The sequence below is a fragment of the Propithecus coquereli genome, unplaced genomic scaffold (assembly GCF_000956105.1).
Source record: "Propithecus coquereli isolate 6110/MARCELLA unplaced genomic scaffold, Pcoq_1.0 Scaffold282, whole genome shotgun sequence".
Classification (NCBI taxonomy): domain Eukaryota; kingdom Metazoa; phylum Chordata; class Mammalia; order Primates; family Indriidae; genus Propithecus; species Propithecus coquereli.
In genome coordinates, this window is record NW_012148419.1 from 1881803 (window position 1) to 1898038 (window position 16236).

General features: G+C 36.7%; 2 protein-coding genes across 2 annotated transcripts in view; both read left to right on the forward strand.

The window, feature by feature from the left end:
* Nucleotides 1-4777, forward strand: part of OSBPL8 (oxysterol binding protein-like 8) — a 161205-nt gene extending 156428 nt beyond the window's left edge. The window contains exons 17-18 of the mRNA XM_012648358.1: nucleotides 129-231; nucleotides 2052-4777. Coding sequence (XP_012503812.1) covers nucleotides 129-231; nucleotides 2052-2184 — 236 coding nt within the window. The 3' untranslated portion in view covers nucleotides 2185-4777. The remainder of the gene's footprint in view (nucleotides 1-128; nucleotides 232-2051) is intronic.
* Nucleotides 4778-8077: 3300 nt separating this feature from the next.
* On the forward strand, nucleotides 8078-10654 carry BBS10 (Bardet-Biedl syndrome 10). The gene is made up of 2 exons (XM_012648365.1): nucleotides 8078-8297; nucleotides 8677-10654. Exons 1-2 carry the CDS (start codon nucleotides 8113-8115, stop codon nucleotides 10652-10654), a joined length of 2163 nt encoding a protein of 720 aa, XP_012503819.1. The 5' UTR covers nucleotides 8078-8112.
* Nucleotides 10655-16236: the final 5582 nt, after the last annotated feature.

Sequence of the window (16236 nt, forward strand, 5' to 3'; positions counted from 1 at the left end):
TATTTGTATTATGCTAATCTCGAAGCTACAAAAACTAATGCCTAGGGAAATTTTTATGATACAGGACTCATTAAGTTGAACTATAGATTGTGTTTATGATTACAACTTCATTCTAAATGTCTTTTTAGCTCAATCAGTGAAACCAAGTACAAGAAGAAAGAAAGGGATAGAACTGGGAGACATTCAAAGTTCCATCGAATCTATAAAACAAACACAGGAAGAAATTAAAAGGTAATATATACTGACATTGGCTATTCACTTGAGTCCAGAAGGAGTAGTTAAGAATCCTGTTACGTAGGAAATCATATGCAAACTTTACATTTCTATAACATTGCTAAGCTAAAATAGAACATTGGCCTCTATCATCTGACGTCTGACATTTATGAAATTCTTCCAGCACTAAAGTACTGGAGGCAAGGGGGAGGTTGTTTATTCTCTGGGAGAGTACAAGTGGTATTTGCTTCATGTTATTGCAGTAGCGTGCTAGGAATGTAGCTGAATTGAATGTGGAGGTGGGGTTGTTTCTGAGAAAGTCAATTAACAAAGGCTCTACAGTCCCTTTTGTGCATGGCTAATATTTAATTGGAATGTACCAGTTGTTGAAATACTGAAATACTTCCATAACAGTGGGTAAATAGTCACTGCTAGAGACCTTTGAGTGCTCTTGCAGTCCCAGACTCCTCCTACACATCACCCCATGATCCAGCAACTAAAGGTTATTAACACTTAGGGAGTTTTCTTAGAGAAGGGCTCCTGATCCTATTCCATTGCTAAGGCTAGCATGAGTGCAGTTGGTTGACTCCCATGCTATATCAGTTGTCAAAGAAGTTTACTATTAGCCCAGCTGCTTTTATGTATTCGGCACTCAGTGTTAGATGTTCTTGATGATTTTTAAAAAAAGAGAGAAATTTTCTCTGTTCTTGGAGACCTTGTGGCTTAAATTTAGTTGCTATTTTCATATACAACCTTGTCTCCTGTCATTCCCCTGCACCCATCTCATGCTCTAGTCCTATGATACTCCTTACATCTAAGAACATGCTGTGCTATCTCATCTTTGGACCTTTGCCCACACTGAATCCACTTAATTGCCCTTCCTCTCACCTTGCCCATCAAGAATAAATCCCTGAGTTTATTCAGAATTAAACTCAAATGCCAACCTTATTTATAACATTTTTAATCACTTACTCTTCCCTATAGAGTTAATTAATCCCTCAACTCAGCTTGCATAGCTCCCTATACATACTCCTTTTGGGTACTTAATACACTACAGACTTGTTATTGTGTGTATCCGTCTACCCTGAAGGGGTCTAAAGGACTATGAACTCCTTTAGAGCAGGGAGCATGTTCTTTGCTTCTTGGTGTCATCAGCCTTATATAAAGCGTTCAAGTTTACTAATTTAATTATATGTAAAAATTAATTAGCCTACTTGATTGTTTTGCCTCCTTTCTTTCTCTTTAAAATTTTTATACTGGTAAAACACTTTAAGAACAGAAATCCACGAAAGAAACTGTGCTTCCCTAATCAGCATTTTTTTTAAGCTAGAGTGGGTGACATGAGGATAGTGTAAGCTCATTTTATGACTAAATTAACATTGTATTTTTGTTAGCATATGAAATGCCCATAGAGCATTCTTCAAGTTGGGAATATTATGAAATCTATTTAATATTTTTTCCTGGGGAATTTAGGATTTTCTTCTACCTCCACCTCTATCTCTGTAAAGATAGTGAGCCAATGAAGAAGCAAAATTTCTGTTTTAAAACCACTGTTATAACAGAGAAGGTTGATACGTTTCTATATCGTCAAACTTTAAGAATTATGTTTGATGCATATGATTAAGTAATATGCTTGGTACAATGTGGAATTTAAACAAAGCCTAATAATGGCTTCACAAAGCATAATCAGTTCCCTGTTTGGGTAGTAGTAATTGATTGAACTAGTTACTTTAGATAATGTAATTAAATGCTCTGTGAACATAAAATGTCAAATTGTGAGTTCTATGCTAACATTTTTGGCAAATCATTCTAAAATTTATTGTTGCTTATTTTTGTAGGAATATTATGGCTCTTCGAAATCATTTAGTTTCAAGCACACCTGCCACGGATTATTTTCTGCAGCAAAAAGACTACTTCCTCATTTTCCTCCTGATTTTGCTTCAAGTCATAATAAACTTCATGTTTAAATAGAAGTTCTCTACAGTTGAATCAATGAACTGTAAAGATCAGATTTGGCCTAGGACCAATGTTCAAGTTGGCTTGGTCTTTATTAAAACATCACAATATTTCTAAAACAAAAACACCTAGGAAATAAATATAGAGGTGTTGACCTTTAATATCTTTTATCTTTAACCTGAAACAAGAGCTATCCTATTTGGTTATTAAAGTGACCTGTGTATTAAGTGCCAGGACATTCGTAGCTTTTGTGAGAATGTGTCTACATGTGAGCATAATAAATCCACATGTATACACAATTGTCTCTTATGTACTCTTACCTGATAGTAGTCTTTGTATTCTATAATATGTTCTGAGATACGTTAACATTGTTCATAACAAAAATGCATCAATCTTATAATATATGTATAGTAATCTATTTTCTTCATAAAACAGGCACAAAGCTTTTATCAATAAGGAATTACAGACTGAGAAATGATGGAATAATAGACATGATTAATTCAATACACTGTACTGTTAAAATAATTTCCAAAGCACCCAGCTCAATTGTCTTCTTAGAAATAGCAAGAAAAACGTGTGAATGGTCAGTGAATATATTGAGAGAGACAGGTGGCAAATTGCTTTTTAAAAAGTTTACACAGATTTTTTTTTAACCCCTAGAATTTAATGTTTATAGAAACAGGTATATATGTACTTACGTGTATATCAATATTAAAAAACTTGTACGCAACTACTTGGATTGATTACAATACCAGTTTAAGCACTTGTTAAAAAAAGTGTGGTCAAAATTCACTGTTTTTTAATGTTTTTTTAAGTCAGCTGGTCCATAACTTAGGCCAAATTCTAGAGATGTTTAAAGGGCATATGAAATGCTGATAATTCATGTTTTTTTCATTATGAAAAATTTATTTTAGCTTTCATTTAGACCCTAATGTGTTCAGTGAATAAGTAGAATAAAAAAATTATAACTACTATTTTACTTCAAAAGCCAAAAAGAGAAAGGCAATAAGACACTGTATGGTGGCCTTTATGTGTACATTAAAATTGGTTTCTTTAAAATGTGCAATAATTTGAACATCTGAGAAGATTATCAAGTTCTGAAGTTTAATTCTTTATTATCCCCTTTTGTTCTTAGTAACTTCCTTCTGTGGTAAAACCACAATTCTTTAAGATTCCTTTTGTTCAGGCTCAGGCACACTTTTTCCTAAGATTTTGTTTGTTTGTTTTTTCAGTTTAATTTTTTGACATTGTGTTTTTACATACATATTTGTAAGTCCTCAAGAGCAAGTTTTGCCAAGAGCAGTTAAGTTTAGGAACATATTGTCTTAAAATATGTCTTAGAATCCTGAAAGTATAGATTTTGAAATAATTATTAATTAAAATGAAGGTCAGAGAGAGGAATTGCTCTGGCCACATTTGCCTTTGACTAAGAAGAGACTGTGAGACACTAGTAAAACTACAATCAACTGTTTATGCTGTGATAAATATAAAATCAAAGGATTATTGCTAAATTATGAAAATTAAAATAAAAAGAGCCTGCTTTTTTCCCCTAACCAATATAGCTGTCTTAAGTACGCTTAGGTTTCTATGAAGAACCATTTCCCATGTTTCGTTGACAAAATAATGTTGTATTTTATATGTGCATGTGAATTTATTTTTTAAATTGATAAAAGCATAAATAAGGTATACTTATAGCCAGTATTCTCATGACTACATTGGAGTGAGTGGTTTTTTTGTTATAGTTCATATTTGTCAATATAATTTTTGTATTCACATTCTGTTACCAATGTTATGCTCAACTGCCTATTCGTTGATATATGATAGTTTGTAAATATTGTACAATTTGATCTTTTTTATGGTTTAAATTAGTATTTATATTACATATAACTTGATTGGCTGATCACAAAGTAATTTCATCATTAAACCCTGAAAACTTAAAAATTTTTGTGACCCACCTCTTAGGGTTTTGGTCTTATCCTCTTGTTTGTTATTTTTATTTGGTCAAGATGATGTTTTATTTGTATGGGTGTCTTCTAAGATTAGAAAGGTATTTTCTTTATTTAAAAAAAAAAATTCTTTTAGGGCAAATGTTATGGATTTTTACCCAAAGAGTCAAAAACTATTTCATAAGAAAGAGCAGGGTTATTCATGACTGTTTTTTAATACACTAAAAGCATACGTCTAATCCAATAGTCCTTTTAATGCTTTTAGTTGTATGAATTCCTTTCTATGAACTGAACACAAAACTCAGGAATTGGTGGTTTAATTTTAGATCAGTGCTTCTACTAGGATTAGTATGTGAATCTTTAAAACACATAGTTAATTTTGTATTTAGCCATAGTATGTAATTGACTTTGAATGTTCTTTACCTGAGAGTAATCTTCCTTCACACATGGATTCATAATGTGATTTACAGTTTCCAATTGTCTGAGAGCCTCATAATGGTTTCTAGGATTTATAGCTTTATGACCAGTTTTCTTCAAACGTTTATCAAAATTTCATTTTCCCACATGAAAACTTAGATGAGTAATTATTGATCTTTCTTAGTTGTTAAATTACTATGCCATCAGTTATCCACCATTTAGTAAGAGATGTAGCTGGCCAAGGATAAGGCAATAAATAGGGCATGTGAAATGTTAAGTAAGTTTCAGCAATAGATATTTTACTTGTATTTCATGTCAGTACTTTTTTGTATTAATTATAAAGGTACAGTGTAATCTTTGTCATAGCTCAGTTGGCAACTGCATTCCATTGAAAAGTTGGCCTTGTAAAATACAACTGTCATTTAGTGTTCACGCTTTTGTGCCTTTAAGAAAATATTTTTTGTCATTTTTATGTTACAGAACTATAATAGGATTCAAAGTGTTTATAGGCTTAATTGTCATAAATGGGTCATTTCTCTGTGTCACTTTATTTCCTTTTATTTAGCTATAGTATATTTAAACAGTAATGCTGTACTTTTATAAGGGTTTGTCTATTTACCTCTTTCAAATATATTCACTCTCAGACATCATTAAAGTAGACTTGTCAGATTATTCTGAGTATTGTAAACAGTGCCTTTTCAATGGAATTTACACTGTTTTGGGTGTCAACTTGTGCCACATACACAAAATTTTGTGGAAGGCAGTTTTAACTTTTTGAAGAATATCTTAAGCAAAATTTAAGACAACAAATATATAAAATTCCATTTTTCCAGTGTTCAGCATTTCTAGTGAGCAATGAATATTTTTGTTTTTTTGTTTGAACATACGGTGATGATGGTATTGATGAGCCATACATTACAGATTATTTTGAATTATGTTAAATGTACAGAAGTAGAATATTAGCATTTACATCAAATTTTCCAATTTGAACCAATAGGGGAAACCACAGAAATCAGTAAGTTTACATTTCCATTTCTATCTTATTTGACTAAGTGGAAAAAGAGATTCTTTAAAATGTATAACCTGCCATTATTATGTAATTTGGTTTCCTTTTGTTCTCCCTATCATGGGAGTTTAGTGTATTTAATTTATTTTGTCACTGTTAACATACTGTTTTTGTTAGTGTTTAATTGAAGATGGACTGTTAAAACCGTATAGGACCAGTGTCTTATCAACATGATTAACATAGTTAGAAGAGCCACAAGAAACCCATGACAAATGAATGTGAATATACTTTCTAAAATATTTAGAAAAATTTCTTTATGCATTTATCATGTAAAATTATTTTAGTATTGCAATATCAAAATTTTTCATTTAAAGACAAAATGCCATGAAACATTTGAACTGATGAGCCACAGAACTTCAGCTGAATTTTTTTTCACTTTTTAGCATGCTAAATATACATCTAAGTTCAAATATTGTTTAATGGCCATTTATAAATTCAGGCAGTACCACTGGTCAGTTTTGTATGACAGAGTTAAAAGTATGTTATCTGCAGTTTAAGTACAGCACACTGTCAAATTCTTTTCCTTAAGGTGCATAGTAAATGTACAGATAGTCATAGGCTACTGTTTTGTAATGTATTACATTTCTAATCTATTATTCCTAACCTACTATAAATGTTTGCAGAGAGAAAAGAATTTTTCTAATCTGTAAAATGCTGACTTCTACAAGTAAGCATTCTAAATAAAATTTTTAAAAAGAGCAAACTGTGATCAACTGACTGTCAATATAACATGGTGACTAAATTACTTAGTCCTGATTTTAATTTTTTTCCTTTTTTTGTGGGCAGAGCTGCAAAGGATGGTGAAGGGCTTGAAAGGAATTTAACAGAATCCCTAAAGTATGCTTTACTTGGTACTTTATATTCATTCTCAAATAAACTCAAAATAAGTGGAAGTTAGCTAGATTTTATGCATGAAGAATCTGAGGCTCAGAGAGGTTAAATGATTCCAAAAGCTACACAGCAAGAGTGACAGCCCACTCTTAGTGTAAGAGTAAGAGCACAAGTGTGAGTCCATGTCTCCACAGTACACTTAAATAGAACTCTGATAGCAGCACTTCGCTTTTAAATGTTTGGAATAAACCACTGCTTGAATCTATATTGAATAACATACCCCTCTGTGATGAATAGAACCAGAAGAAAGCATTACTATTAAACTAACATATACACTAAACCCATGGGAAAGAGTTTTTCCCCCTCAAATCACCTTTTAGTCCGTACTGATGAGTCAACATCAGATGAGCTCCAAGAAGTCCATTCTTTGGTTTTCCTCCACCCTCCTCCTTTCCCATTCTTGCTCGCCTATCAGGGTCCAATTGCTTCTGGCTGTCGTTGGTTCTATCAATTGGGGAGCGTGGAAGGGAGGGGTGGGACTACAGGTTTCTTCCGTCATGGTCATCTGAATAAAGAGTAAGGAAAACAGCCCCTCACTGCTCAACCCCAATGAAACATCTGCAAGATCATTTACTTGCTAATAGTGATATGTTTTGACATGTTCTGTGTTGTGCCTTGTAAACATTCTCTACCTCCTGAAAACCGTATGCTATTTTTCTTTTATAATATATGTTATCGCCATTTTTTTAAAGATGAGAAAAGAGGGGATCAAAGAGGTTACTTACTGAATGTCACAAACAAGTAAATGGCAGAGCTAACCCAGGTCTGAATCCAAAGCCCATACTCTCCTTAAGTGTCTGTGTGTTTTAATACCTGAAATAGTATGTTCTTTGGATTGTATCCAATAATCTTAGGCCGCTGTTTTTAAAGCATACTACTGATCACCAATGTAAATAATGGATTTAAGTCTTTACATCTATCATTTCTGCTAAAGAAAAGGTAACTGAGTTGTGGTGGCTGGAGTTACACTGATGCCTGAGCCCAGGAAATGTGACAAAGCCCCCTGCAGCAGACAGAAAGCCTGCAATTCATGGCCGTGGCCAGGCTCTCACCATCTGTTCTGCACCTAGAAACTGCTTTTGTGATGGTGAGAAGAGTTGATGGGCAGAATGTGGACAGCGTGAATCCAAGGCAGAGGCTTTGTCAGAAAATAAGCAGCTTCTGGCGGGTGACGGGAGCCAGCCGAATTCTACCCGCGGTGCCCGTTCCCACCTTCACCCAGGCCCCACTACTGTGTTGACTTCGGAGGAAGTTTCCTGGGACACTAGGGGATTTGGGAGCAGCTGATGCTACTAGAGGGAAATGAATTCACCCAGGAAGCCAGGGAAAGGCTTAGGGTTACCGCTCGAGGCACAGCTCCTAGAAGTCGCTGCCTCCTTATTTTTGCGGACTATGGGCCGGCAACCCCCAACCCCGACAGAGCTGCAGGGCTTTCCCGCCAAGCGGTCCGAAAAGCAGCCGGCTCACCCAACCCAGAGGCCGTGCTACCCCTGCTTCCGCTTTGGCTCCTGGCTTCCGGTTCCTCCCTGCCCCTTCCGTTTCCGGCCGCGCTCCGCCCCTTTCTTGGATGCGTCCTGTTGTTCCGCTTTCTGGGGATGAGAAGCGGCCCAGACCCGAAGTTCTATGGCCGCCGCAGGATCTGTGAAGGCGGCGTTGCAGGTGGCCGAGGTGCTGGAAACCATCGTGAGCTGCTGCGTAGGGCCCGAGGGGCGGCAAGTTTTGTGTACGAAGCCCACTGGCGAGGTGCTGCTCAGCCGGGATGGAGGCCGCCTCCTGGAGGCGCTACACTTAGAGCATCCCATAGCCAGGTACCCGCGTCCCACACTCTAGCCCATAGCTGGCACCCTAGGCCATCTCCTTGAACCCCTTGCCCCATCCTGAGGCTGAGTACCTGGAAAAACTGACCTCGGATGACACCAGTGTGCGTGCGCCCCTAGAGCCCTGCCCAAGGGAACACTCTTTGGACCCCAAATCTTATTAACTCCCAAGAACACTTTTCACCCCGCCCAACCCTAGGATCTTGGAGTAGAACAAACGAACTTGAAAAAGCTCAAAGTAAGGATGTGTATCAAAGGGGCAGTATTCTTATTTTATGCCTATAGCTGTGAAAACATGTTTTTAACTTGATTCAGATGTAGGAAGTCAGCCTTCTGAAAATCTGAGTTCCTTTATTTCCGTTTTGTACAGGATGATAGTGGCCTGCGTTTCCAGTCATCTCAAAAAAACAGGAGATGGTGCTAAAACATTTATTATTTTTCTTTGCCATTTGCTTAGAGGACTTCATGCAGTCACAGACAGAGAAAAGGATTCTTTGATTTGCAAAAATATTCAAACCCATGGAAGGCACTGGAAAAATTGCTGTCAGTGGAAATTTATTTCCCAAAGTCTTCTAATGTTTCAGACACAAGTATTAGACTGTATTATGGACCAGTACTTAAGTAGACACTTTTTGTCTATCTTTTCTTCTGCTAAAGAGAGAACATTGTCAAGGAGTTCTTTAGAATTGCTCTTAGAAGCATACTTTTGTGGAAGAGTGGGAAGAAATAATCAGAAATTTATTTCACAATTGATGTGTGACTATTTTTTCAAGTGTATGACTTGCGAAAGTGGGATTGATGTATTTGAGTTAGTGGATGACTGTTTTGTAGAGTTAAATGTTGGTGTCACTGGTCTTCCTGTTTCAGATTCCAGGATTGTAGCTGGGCTTGTGCTTCACAGAGATTTTTCTGTGTACTGCCCAGCAGATGGTGACATAAGAATAGTGATGGTAACAGAAACCATTCAGCCTCTTTTTTTGACTTCTGGATCAGAATTTATTCTAAATTCAGAAGCACAATTTCAAACATCTCAGTTTTGGGTTATGGAAAGGACAAAAGCAATAATGAAACATTTACATAGTCAGAGTGTAAAATTGCTCCTATCTAGTGTGAAACAACCAGATTTAGTTATTTATTACGCAGGACTGAATGGCATATCAGTGGTGGAGTGTTTATCATCAGAAGAAGTTTCTCTTATCCAGAGGATCATTGGTCTTTCTCCATTTGTACTACCACAGGCCTCTTCACAGTGTGAAATCTCCGACACTGCTTTGGTGAAATTTTGTAAACCCCTCATCCTTAGATCCAAAAGGTATGTTCATCTTGGCTTGGCTAGCACACGTACGTTTATACCACACTGTATAGTTCTTTGTGGACCAGTGCAAGGTCTTATTGAACAACATGAGGGTGCTTTACATGGAGCATTTAAAATGCTTCGGCAGTTATTTAAAGATCTTGATCTAAATTACATGACTGAAGCCAATGACCAAAACGACACTTCAAGTCCTCTTATTTCTAAAAATAGTAGAGAAAGTAATCAATTACCAGAAATTGGTAATGGCTCACTACAAAGTCCCCGTCAGGACACAGCTGTAAAGAACAAAGATAAATTGGAAAAAACTCAAACATATTTAATAGTAAATTCAAATTTAGTAGTTTCAAATGTAGAATTAGAAATGTATATTCCATGTTCAACAGCAAAACTGACACCAACAGGTACATTCCAAACAGATGAAACACTTAGATGTTTATCTTTGGGAAAAAACACAATAATCGACAACTGTGAACCATTAATTGAGAGTAATTCCACTGTTAATTCAATAACAGAAAACACTAGAATAGAAATTTCTTATGAAAATTTACAGGTCACAAAAATTGCTGGAAAGGACAGCATGTTACCAGTGAGATGTGAGTTACCGGATATGTGTACTTCCCAGAGTTACTATTCCTCATCAATGCCAGCAGGTTGTGTTTTGCCAGTAGGTGGTAATTTTGAAATCTTGTTACATTACTATCTTCTCAATTATGCCAAAAAATGCCAGCAATCAGAACAAACCATGGTTAGTATGATAGTAGCTAATGCACTTTTAGGCATTCCCAAAATCCTTTATAAATCTAAGAAAGGAAACTACAGCTTTCCACAAGTATATATAAGAGCTCTCCATGCACTGCAAACCAATCAACCCTTAGTAAGCAGTCAGACAGGTTTGGAATCAGTAGCTGGTAAATACCAGCTACTAACATCAGTTCTTCAGTGTTTGACAAAAATATTAACCATTGATTTGGTAATCAATGTTAAGAGACAACCTCAGAAAGTTTATGATCAAGATTCAGAAGATGAACTATAACATCAGAAGGTTTTTATTAATCAACCATTTATTTTTTTGAGACAGCGTCTTGCTCTGTGTTAGGCTGTGTAGGTTTAGGGGAGGACATTTCTTTTTTTTTTTTTAACAGAGTCTCACTGTGTTGCCCGGGCTAGAGTGCCGTGGCATCATCCTAGCTCACAGCAACCTCAAACTCCTGGGCTCAAGCGATCCTCCTGCCTCAGCCTCCCGAGTAGCTGGGACTACAGGCATGCGCCACCATGCCCGGCTAATTTTTTCTATATATTTTTAGTTGTCCAATTAATTTCTTTCTATTTTTAGTAGAGACAGAGTCTCGCTCTTGCTCAGGCTGGTCTTGAACTCCTGAGCTCAAACAATCCACCCGCCTCGGCCTCCCAGAGTGCTAGGATTACAGGCGTGAGCCACCACGCCCCGCCAACATTTCTTTATAGTTCCTTTTTACTTTTCTATATCTTTTTGTTCCATCTCGCCTTTTTCACTTTTATATATTTAGTTCATGGAATCATTTATTCTCAGACTTGAATGGGGTCTTCAAATGTCATCTTATTTTAATTGTTATAATATAAATGTTAATTTGTTTTATTTAAAATTTTTTCCTACTCAATTTGTAAAGCATTAAGTAAAAATATCAAATTTTTTTTCAAAAAAGATATAAATTAAGTTAGTTTTTACTTTTATGTGACCCTTGGTTTATTTCCATTTTATTCGGAAAAACTTGGATAGATTTTCACCATCCGTATACCATTGAAAATGTGTTACCAGAAATATGACTGTGCATCATGAACTCATTTTCATCTTTGTAGTTAAAAGTTAATACCAGAAAGAATATGAAATTCATACTTCGTTTTTCTCCTGGTCCCTAAAAGCTTGTAAAGATATTTTATGTGTTTGATAGTTTTTCTTGTATTTGGTGCATAGCCAGAATTCCATAGTAACAAATTTGACAATCTTATTTCTGATGTGAATTTGCAAATGTTCTTATTTTATTGTAAAATCTTATAAATGCAAATAATACTTGCCTCTAGCCATAGATAAGAACAGTATCTTCTACTTTTAGCAGTTCTCTGTAACACCCAAAACAGTGCTGTTTATACCAAGTATTCAGAATTGCTTATTGAATAAAACAAGTGTTATCTTTAATCTGTTCCTCTAAATACATGCTTCCAATCTACTTATTCAACAAATTCTTATTTAGTTGGGTTGGGGTTGAATTTAGGAAAACTGAAGAAAAAAACTTGAATTACAGTTGAATAAGTAGTGACTAGTAATGTATTTGAAAAAACTGTAACATCCTATCATGATCTTTTGTATTAAGTATACTTTTGCTTTTAAAGATTTATGCTATGATACATTATTTTGTTTCTGTGAACATGAAGAGAATAAATTAACTCTGCTTCCTTTACTGAATTCATAGATGAATGAACCTACTTTAAATGGCTGTATAATTTTTTCCTTTTTTCTTTCTGTTTTGTTCTTTTAATTGCCTGTCAGGTCATTTTGCTTTATTTTGTTGTTGTTGTTGCTGCTGCTGCTGCTTTAAGCACTCCTCCATCACTGAAAGCATATAAAGGCTTTTCCAGGCATGCCCAAGTGCTTTGCAAATGGCAAGCATTTAATAGATATAGTCATGAGTCCAGTAGCCCTTTTGTATTTTCGGAACCTGGTCAGATATCTTGCACACAATAGATATCCAATAAGTGTCTGTTGAGGACCTATTTGATGAATGAATTAGCCCATTTGGTCGTCCATAGATGAGGTTATAATTATTTCTATAAACTTTCAGGGGCAAAGGATCTATTTTGGGGAGAAGAAGCAGAACATGTAGAACAGATCTACACAAAGTAATCTTTTTTCTTTTAATTAAGAAAATCCCTCAAAATGATGGTAAAGCTTTCATAGGTTATCCTTGTTTACAGAATAACACTGGGGAGTTTACATCAGTGAGTTAGATACCAGAGCACTTTTAAACATGTAATTACATTATAATTATACTCTCAACCACAAAGGATTTGAGGTGACCTACAATAAAAACAGACCAAAAATAAAGTAGACCTCTTTTACAAAAAAACAAAACAAAACACACACACACACACACACACACACACACACACACACACACATACACACATACAATTATGGTAAAATATGAATGAAAATTAAAGAATCAGGACCAGGGAAAATGTAAAGACAATTTAAGGTTAAGATCATGTTCCTATTTTCTTCTGCTGCTTAATGAATAATCCCAAAACTTGGTAGGTTTGGATCATTATATTACTTGTTATGCTTCTGGGGGGTGACTAGGCTTAACTGGACAACTTCCTCTCTATTCTGTTGGTTGAGGAGTCATAAAGGTCAGCTGAGGTTCGAGGGAGGAGAAGAAGACAGGTCCTACCACTCATTAGGAAGAATGTCTATGTCACATTGTAAGAAGACTACATGGGATGGGATATATTGAGGCGGTATCTTTGGAAAATACAATCTGCAACACCATGGGAGGGAAAAAAGACAAATATGCATTAACGTCTCACCTGAGTTTTTTATTGTTTTCTGAAGTTACATGTCAATCCGCCTCCCACAGACCCATTTTCTCCAATAGCCTTTAATGGACCTTCTTATTTTTTTCTCATTAGGCCAGCACAAGCCATTTTTATCTTCAAAACAATAGGCATTAAACAGTTGAACTTGAACATCCTTGAACTGTGTCAGCCAGGGGAGCTATTTAATCATGTTATACAGGAAGTGTCCAGACTAAAAGGAAAGGAAGAGAAGAATGCAATTTGATCCTGAGCTTTTATCAGAAATTGCTCATCCCCACACAGAAGGAGATTGTCTTTCCCATCAACACAGCTCATCAGAGAAGACAAACTACAGCTCACGAACCATACATAAGTGTGTATATATAGTTACTTATTGCAACTCTGTAATAGCGAAAGATTAGTAACCACCTAAACTCTAATGGATACATAAGCTAAAAAGCATAGGGGCAGTGATTTTGCTGGGACAAACAAGGGTTGGGAAAAGGTGGAAAGGAGATTTCCCATTGTATACTTAGTCACTTTGATTTTTGAACCAGGTGAATGCTACCTATTTAAAAATTTTTAAAAATAGATTAGAGCAAGCACACACAGAATGCTCCCCAAATAGTATTGTAATAAGGGCCCTGATCTAAGGAAATGCAAAATCATTATGAAAGAAAAATTATGTGAGAGACACCATGACAAATTAGTAGAACTTTGAAAATAAAAGAAAAGGGATAAAGCCAAAGAAGGGAATATTTTCTTAGCTATACCTGGCGTAGGGTTTTCTCACCAGTTTTGTAGATGTGAGACCATGCTTGCTTGGCAGGCTGCAAAGAAATGTGAGGTAAGGAAGGGTGCTGACAAGCAGTGTAGCGTGTATTTCCTTGGGGAATTTCCACAGTCCCAGGTCTGCTTCCCCTTATGCAGACTCACCATCAGGTTCTTGTCAGCACTCTGATTGTGTTCTGTCTCAGGGTCTGACTCAAACCAAGCTTGTGAATGTGATCAACTTATTTACAATGAGAACCGTCCCAGGAACTAGAATATTCCAAGTCCATATGACCCATCTTTGTTTTTTATGGGTGGAGCTATATGGAAAGGCAAATAATAATCAGGTGCTTGCTCAGTCAGTGAGCGTGGAATTGGAACAAGAGAAATGAAATGAACTGCACGATCCTCTTCTCCATGGCACAGTCCTGGCCCTCTTCCCTACCTACACTTGCTTCCTAAGAGCTGCTCTCCAGTTCCTTGGGTGCCACTAGATGCTGGTAATTCCAAATTTTATATTTCCAGCCAAGACGTCTTATCTGATTTCTTAACTCATTTATCCAGCTGCCAATCCAGTCTCCCCTTGGATGCTTACCCTTAACATGTCCAAAATAGAGTTGCTATTTCCCATCCCCAAACCTGGCCCTTCCACTGTTGTCCCATCTCAATTAATGACATTGCCAGTCTCCCACTTGCTCAGGACAAAAACCTAAGAGACACATTGATTCCTATTTTCTTCACATCCCCCAGCTGATCTATCAGCAAATCCTGGCACCACATACAAAAGAGATTTCAGATCCGCCCATTTCTCAGAATTGCCAGGCCAGCCCGAACCACTTCATGTCTCACCTGCACTATCCTTCTAATGGGCTTCTTTGCTTCTGTCTCACTTTGTAGTTATCTAGAGTGATTGCGCCCCCCAACTTTTTATCTAAAAAAATTTCAAACCCACAAAAAAGTTCAAAGAGTACAATGAACACCTACGTACCCTTAATCTAGGTTCACCAGTTAACGTTTTACCCTCTGTGCATGTACACGCATGCAAATACACACAGACACGCTTTACGGAACCATTTGAAAATAAGTTGTAGACGTTATACTTTATCCCTCCATGCTTCAGTGTGTACTTCCTATGAACAACGACTTTCCCCTATGTGATTAAGTGATTCTTTGGAAAGATAAATCATATCCTGTCATTCCCCAGCTTGAAGTTCTCCAAAGATTGATTTTTCTTCACACAGAACGAAATCCAAAATTATACTACAGGGCTCTGCACAATCTGGCCTCCACATATCCTTTAGATCTCATCTTCTACCACTCTCCCTCTAGCTCTCTCCCAACCAGTTGCACTGACTATCAATCAGGATAGGTTATGCCATACTGAGAGAACAACCCCAAAACTGAGAGGCTTAAAACAATACAAATATTTCTTGCTCATAATGCACGTCTCTTAGGAGCCAGCTGCTGACTCTGTTCTCAGATTGTTTTCTTCCTCAGTGCTAGATCTAGGCTGATGAAGAGCAGCCACTCTCTGGAGCATTAGCAATCATCATCATACCAGAGGGAGGAAAAGAGCTCTAGAGGGCCTTGCATTGGCTTTGTCCATAAATGGCATGTGTTATTTCTGCGTGTGACTCACTGTCCAGAATTAGTCCCAGGGTCTTACCCATCCATAGAAGATCCAGATAGTGCAATCCTACCTTGTGCCTGGAAGGAGAGAACCAGAACATTTGCAAATAGCACTAATAAGTGCCACACTGACCTCACCTCCATTCCCTGGACACACAAGTTTATTCCAGCCTCTGAACTTTCCATTTCCTCTTCCGTCTGCTTAGGACTCTTCCCCTCTGATATTCGTGTGACTTTCTTCATTCAAGTAGCTCTGCTTTAATATCATGTCCTTAGAGATGCCTCCCTTGACCACCCAATTTAAGATAATACCTTATTCCCCTCCCATGACCTGCCTCCTTCACTCAATCTTTAAGCTCTTTTGAAGCACAAACCTGATATGATTAGTGGGTTTCTTTTTTTTTATTTTATTGACCTCTTTCCACACCAGAATGAAAACACCATGAGGATTTTGACTTATTCACTTCCACATCTCCAGCATGTAGGATGGTGCCTGACGTAGCAGGTACTGAAAGGTCACTGAATAAATGAATGAATAAATAGGACTAGACCAATTGAAAAGCCCAACTGAGGCTTCCCTCTCCTGAGCAGCAATTAGATGATTCTAATGCTGCTTAAACTTCAATGGACACAGTTATTTTTTTTTTAAATACCAAATCACTACAG

What these genes read in the sequence shown, in the direction of transcription:
- BBS10 (XM_012648365.1), top strand. Translation starts at nt 8,113, where the DNA reads ATGGCCGCCGCAGGATCTGTGAAGGCGGCGTTGCAGGTGGCCGAGGTG. An exon ending in TTAGAGCATCCCATAGCCAG is followed by an intron (nt 8,298 to 8,676) that starts GTACCCGCGTCC and finishes CGTTTTGTACAG; the next exon opens with GATGATAGTGGCCTGCGTTT.